Source organism: Odontesthes bonariensis, chromosome 19, assembly GCF_027942865.1.
Source record: "Odontesthes bonariensis isolate fOdoBon6 chromosome 19, fOdoBon6.hap1, whole genome shotgun sequence".
Lineage (NCBI taxonomy): Eukaryota > Metazoa > Chordata > Actinopteri > Atheriniformes > Atherinopsidae > Odontesthes > Odontesthes bonariensis.
In genome coordinates, this window is record NC_134524.1 from 600,497 (window position 1) to 607,292 (window position 6,796).

At 49.2% G+C, this 6,796-nt stretch overlaps 1 protein-coding gene across 2 annotated transcripts in view; it reads right to left on the minus strand.

The window, feature by feature from the left end:
• dlg4b (discs, large homolog 4b (Drosophila)) overlaps window positions 1-3,743 on the minus strand; it is a 69,334-nt gene extending 65,591 nt beyond the window's left edge. Inside the window, exon 1 of one of the 2 annotated variants that reach the window (XM_075450784.1) lies at window positions 3,577-3,743. In XM_075450784.1, the coding sequence (XP_075306899.1) occupies window positions 3,577-3,606 (30 nt within the window). In that variant the 5' untranslated portion in view covers window positions 3,607-3,743. Of the gene's footprint in view, window positions 1-2,982; window positions 3,237-3,576 lie in introns of those variants that run through there. The other variant, XM_075450783.1, reaches the window with a different exon arrangement.
• Window positions 3,744-6,796: the final 3,053 nt, after the last annotated feature.

Consider the following 6,796-nt stretch of genomic DNA (forward strand, 5'->3'; position numbering starts at 1 on the left):
AAAATAGCCGAGGCTATTTTTGATCCAACAATGTCTCTGAGTGTGAAAATAGAACATTACCTTTGTGTTGGAAGAAAAACCAATATCTCTGATGACCATCGGATCCAACAAAGAATAACACAGAAATAGATGCTGCACCGAGTCACGGCTTAAGGGAGGACATGAATAAGTAGACCTGAGCTTGGACATTAAAACTACCTGCCTGACATCATGTAGGTCTGCTTCTGCCACCAAAACAGCTCAGGGCCATTGGGATGTGGGATCCTCTGGGGTGTCGTTTATGGTTTTTAGTTTTAATTTATGCATTTGGCAGACGCTTTTATCCAAACTTACAGGTAGGGTAACAGGGCCTAAGGACCCCTACTGGAGGTTGTACCTTTATTGCAGGGGATTTTAACCCTGGTCACCCACATGGAAGGTGGCAATCTTACCACTACCCTATTCAGTCCCATGGTGGATATTTTTGGTCCTGTGGGTTGTGGGATGGAGCAGTCGTGGATCAGACTTGTTCCAGAGGAACTCAGTGTGGAATCAGTCTGAGGTTTGGGGGTGTGGGGGCTGGTCAACACCTTTGTGTTCCTCAGCAGGTTTTGAGCTGTGGAAAGGCACGGATCTTCTGGTGGAATCACTCCCATCAGAGTGCCCAGAACTGCCCTTCCCCAGGGGAACTGTTTCAGTTTGCATTCGCATGAGTCGGGACCTTGATAGGGACTGATGCGACCCAACCGTCTGCGACAGTGACGTTTTACTTTACATTACGGTCATTCTGCAGACGCTTTTATCCAAAGCGACTTACAAAAAGTGTGTTCCACATCGGTAGCCAAAAGAACTTCAGGTCACAAGAAATCATAAGTGCATTTCCTTCCAAAACCAAACAGCTAAGAGCAGAACTAGTGCTAGAGTAAGTGCAGTAAATTAGGTACCGAGACACATGGGAAGATGATTTAGAAAACAAAGACAATACGTTAGCGCCACACTCAACAACAAATCAAAACCCGGTAAAAGTAAGGAGAGAAGAAAGAAACACCACCAAGAAGCTAACATGGAGAGCGGGGAGGCCACCGTGTTCATGGTCTGCATGATGGTGATATTAATCATGGACGATCACATGGGGCGTCTAACATGGAGGCTGGAAGAGCTCACAGAGAGAGTCAGGAGACGAAGGATGGAGCGCAGGCCATACTTCTTGGTTTCATGAAGGAAGGAGAGCAGAGCGCCGCAGACAAGAGACCACGTGGAGGTTTAACTTATTAAACACGCCAAGGTTGTGTCCGTGTCGTATGAGGAAACATTTCAGCCTGACAACATGACAAGGGGCGGAGCTACCGACCACCAAGGGGCGGAGCTACCGACCACCAAGGGCGGAGCTACCGACCACCAAGGGGTGGAGCTACCGACCACCAAGGGGTGGGGCTACCGACCACCATGGGGCGGAGCTACCGACCACCAAACACTTCCGTCAGATGTGTTCCTATAGAAACCAGAACAGACCCAGCTGAGGAGAAGGAGTTGAAGTGGTTCCAGGAACTGAGGGCCATGGTCCCGAGTTCCCGAATTCCGTGGTCCCTAGTTCCCGAAGACCGTGGTCCCTAGTTCCCGAAGACCATGGTCCCTAGTTCCCGAGGGCCGTGGTCCCTAGTTCCAGAGGGCCGTGGTTCCTAGTTTCCGAGGGCCGTGGTTCCTAGTTCGCGAGGGCCGTTGTCCCTAGTTCCTGTATGTCCAAATGCGGGAGAAAACGGCCCGTGGATTAAAAGCTTATAGGAACTGCAGAAGGTTCCTACTGTGGGAATGCGCCTTTTGTTGTGGCTGATCGGTGTTACAGCTAAAGCTGGGTCACTGAAGCTTGAACAAGACTCAAATCAAACCAGAGCAAGTGTACCACAAACCAAGAGCAACACAATAAATATCAGCTCCCAGTGATACGTGAAAATGAGAGAATATGACAGAGATGCCAATGTCTTCACGAACTCCTGCATTTACAGCCCAAAGTGAGACACTGACAGCCGAGTTCAGCCGAGTTCAGCCGAGTTCAGCCGAGTTCAGCCGAGTTCAGCCGAGTTCAGGGGTTTTATATCTCACTTTGAACAGATAAATAAGCTGAGGCTGCCCTCCACAACGCTTCAGGACATTTTGTGAGATCCACCTGCCGAACCACGACAACATGCTAAAAACATGCTGACCTCGTGTGTTGGCGTAAACCACGGTGATGTCATCGCCCTGCTGAGGGGGGCCTCATCATGGCGAGCTGATCTTTGGTGTCGCTGATGGGGGTGTTGGTTTGGGAACTAAAGGACTAAGAACCAGGAAGTCTGACTTAAAAACGAGTTCTGGATCATTAATCTTTATTTTTCAGGGCGTCTCTGACATCAAACATCTGCAGTGATGTTAGAAGCTGACACTAAACAAAAAGACTTTATTATGAATAAAGTTTCCTGAGACCACAGTGGAATAACTAAACCTATTTATTCCTTAATTTACTCCTTTTGGCTTCTTGCACAGTTTGGGTGAAGATCATGTGAGGATTTTACACGCTGTTTGGTAGCTGATACATTATAGACTGATGCTAAAGGCTACCATTAGCATCTATAGGAGCTAACAGCAGAACATGAAGCCCACAGAGAGGGAACCAAACCGAGGTGGGATGTTTTAGAATAAATCCTGACAGGCTGATGGACTGGTGACCGGTCCAGATGTTCCCTGACACCTGGGACAGGCTCCAGCCCCTGAGTTGGGGGAAGTGGGTTTAGAAAATGAATGGATGACCCGTAAAATACCCTGAAACCTGATGAAGAAGAACCCTAAAAAACATCATGGATGGAGAGATTCTTTACAAAATTATCTGAGGATGTGTCCCCTTTCATCCTTAATTTTCACCTCCTGCTTGGGTTAAACTTCGACACCAATTGTTCAACTACAGGCTCCAATTACTTGGTTAGCATTAGGAAATCATTAAGATGTGGCTAAACATCCAAATTCACTGACCTGGAGACTGACCGTTGGGGATCCTATCTGTGACACCGAGCAGCCGTTCGGAGTTCCCATGAATCAGGACGCAACAAATAACCTGAACACAGCCCACACGAGCCCATCTTAAACCCACAAGCTTCCACTTGTGTGTTCAGAGTGACTCATTGGTTTCCTCCAGCTGAACGACCCCCATGAACAGCTGCTCGTCTGACTGAGACGCACCAGAGTTACAGAACGTTTCAGCTCAACCCTCAACCTGTTGCAGCCGAGTCAAAGTGGGCTCCAACCTGAGCAGAAAGAGCACGAGCATGAGCATGAGCATGCTTCCTGCTGGTTCCACATGGCTACAGCCGGCTAACGGCTAGCTGCTGGAGCTAACATGCATGCTAATGTGGCTACGCTAACACACACACACACACACACACACGTGAAGGCAGCCTGGTGAATGAAAACATGACGGAAGCAGCAAACACACACACACACATGACAAAAGGCTTTGATGCTTTATGAGGACACACGTGCACACACGTGCACACACGTGCTCCATGAGGACACACAAACGTGCGTGTGCGTGTGTGTGTGGGATGCGTGCGGGCGGGCTGCTCCTACCTTGGTGGTGACAATGCAGAGGCAGTCCATGTCCCCCCCACACACACTCACACACACTCACACATTTCCACACACACACACGCTCACACACTCACGCTCGCTCTCTCTCCTCAACCGTCTGTCTGTCAGCGCTCGCTCTCTCGCCTCTCGTCCCTCCGTCTGTCGGCGCCGAGCGAGGAGGAGGAGGAGGAGGAGGAGGAGGAGGAGGAGGAGGAGGAGGGCGATGAAGAGGAGGAGGCTGTGTTGGGGGGGGGCACGGAGCGGGAAGCAGAGGTCGAGAGACACAGAGAGACACAGTGATGGAGAGGAGGGGGCTGGGCTCCTGTTGCCATGGCGTTATGCAGCTGTTGCCCCGGTAATGCTGCTGCGGCTGTTGCTAGGTAACAGAGACGGGTGTTGCCATGTGGATTAGAGTGTGTCGTGTGTCCGTACCTGGGCAGGTGTGGGCGGTGGGCTCCCCGTCTGGTTCTCACACACCGTCAGCTCGTAGAACTCCTGGATGTCTGCGCACGTACACGCACACGTACACGCACACGTACAAATGCACACACGCACACACATGCACACGTACACAGACATACACACGCACACACACATGCACACACACACATGCACATGCACACGCACACACACATGCACACGCACACATGCGCACACACACATGCACACATGCACACGCACACATGCTCACACACACATGCACACACACACATGCACACATGCACACGCACACACACATGCAAACACACACACATGCACACACATGGATACGTACACACAGAAAGACAAATTAGTCAGTCTGTTTTCATGAGTGTCAAGTGTGTGTATATATGTGTCACATCAGGTTAGGATTAGAAGAAGTAGAAGTTTAGGGGGTCAGGGGTCAGGGGTCAACCTCTGACCCCTGAGCAGAACCTCCTGGAGAACCTGGACTGGTTCACTTCCTTAAATAACCTATATATATAACATATAATATATAACTAGGGCTGTGCGAGTTAACTCGTTAATTATTTAAAGCCGATAAATATTTTATCGCGCATTAACGCAGTTTTTTAAATTAAAATTTTTTTTTTTTTTTAAACTTTTTTTTCAAGCTTTTATTTTGTAAAAGTCTGCTGCTCACAGGCTTTTATTTTGTAAAAGTCTGCTGCTCACAGGCTTTTATTTTGTAAAAGTCTGCTGCTGTCTGCTGTGGAACAGGAAAAGAAAGTAATCGGCGGATCCACCAAACATGGAGAAGGGTACGGAACTTTTACTCGGCCGTTTTCATGTTAAAGTTCTTCCAGACGGCGGAGTCGACAGAACCAAAGTCATCTGTAAACACTGCCAAGTTGAATTGTCTTCTCAGCGTAGTAGTTCCAGTCTAAAATATCACTTAAAGGCAAAACACACAACTGATAGCAGCAAGTCATTCAAGGAAACAGACAGTGGAGCGAGGCTTCTACATAAAAACTACAGAAAGATGCTGATGTTAAAAGTGTGTTTGCACAACAAATGTTATGGCACTTTCATTCATATGGCAGCACATTTAAAATAAAGCTAAATGCTAAAAGCTATACACTACTTTTGGATTCATTTTTGGATTCTGCGTACAAATGCGATTAATCGTGATTAATCAGGGAAATCATGTGATTAATCAGATTAAAGATTTTAATCGCTGCCCGGCCCTAATATAACATATAACCTCGGGTTACCCCCGGAGATGCCTGATGTCCGGTTTTGACCGGATGGATCAGACAGGAACCGACACCTGGTTGCAGCTCCACCTGACGACATTTCAAAGCCTCGCTGCTGTTAGATCTGCTCTCACCTTCATCAGAACACCTGATGACTCCAGCCAATCAGAGCAGAGAGAGTTAATGACTCAGTTAATCCTGAGGTGGGGGGGGGGGGGCACATCTTGTCCAATCACTGCTCGGCTGTGATGTCACTCTGATGGCTGCCAGATTAACGCAGACAGCAGCCCTCAGGTCAGTAATCTGAGACCCGGTGAGACCGGATGGATCAGAACCGATCCAGTGACTAATAAATAAAGTTCAGGGGCGGAGTCAGGGTGTTCAGGCCCCGCCCCCTTCTGTCGGTATCACTGTGTCTGGATTCAGACTTCAGATCATCGACACCACGCCGCCCCCTGCCGGCCGCACTGTGAACATCTGTAGTGTTCATCCAGCTGTTGGATCAGCTGACAGCGTGTGAGTGTGCACGTGTGTGTGTGCACGTGTGTGTGTGTGTGTTACCCAGCAGCGCCTGGAACAAGTCACTCTGGAAGATGTTGAGCAGCTTCTCTGCGCGGTCTTTGACTCCGTCGGTGGCGTCGGCCTGACACGCCTCCATCACCTGCAGAGCGCGCTCAGTATCTGCGGAGACACGACCAGAACCGGTCACTGGTTCTGCTGGTTCTGCTGGTTCTGCTGGACTCTGCTGGTTCTGCTGCACTCTACTGGTTCTGCTGGACTCTCCTGGTTCTGCTGGTTCTGCTGGTTCTACTGGTTCTGCTGGACTCTCCTGGTTCTGCTGGTTCTACTGGTTCTGCTGGACTCTCCTGGTTCTGCTGGACTCTACTGGTGGACTCAACTGGTTCTGCTGCACTCTACTGGTTCTGCTGGACTCTGCTGGTGGCCTCTACTGGTTCTGCTGGACTCTACTGGTTCTGCTGGTTCTGCTGGTTCTGCTGCTGGACTCTACTGGTTCTACTGGTTCTACTGGTTCTGGTGGACTCTACTGGTTCTGGTGGACTCTACTGGTTCTACTGGTTCTGCTGGTTCTGCTGGTTCTACTGCTGGACTCTACTGGTTCTACTGGTTCTACTGGTTCTGCTGGTTCTACTTGTGGACTCTACTGGTTCCCATCGCTGTGAAGTCTGCAGGCGTCCTCAAAGGCAGCCAGTAAGCGTTCACTCAGCAGCCGAGGGGCAAACAGACAATCTGAGGTAATTCGCTCTGAAACTGAACCTCAGCGTCACGTCTGACCCAAACCCCGAAATCAGTTAGAGTTACAGTTACAGTCTTTCATTAAATGGCTGAATTTAAGAGTAAAAAAAGAGTAAAAACAGTTTCAAAATGACCTGAAATATTTTTAGAAAACTTACCCTAACAGGACCATAGCCCTTACCCTAAGAGTCAGAGGACCATAGCCCTAACCCTAAGGGTCACAGGACCATAGCCCTAACCTTAAGGGTCACAGGACCATAGCCCTAACCTTAAGAGTCAGAGGACCATAG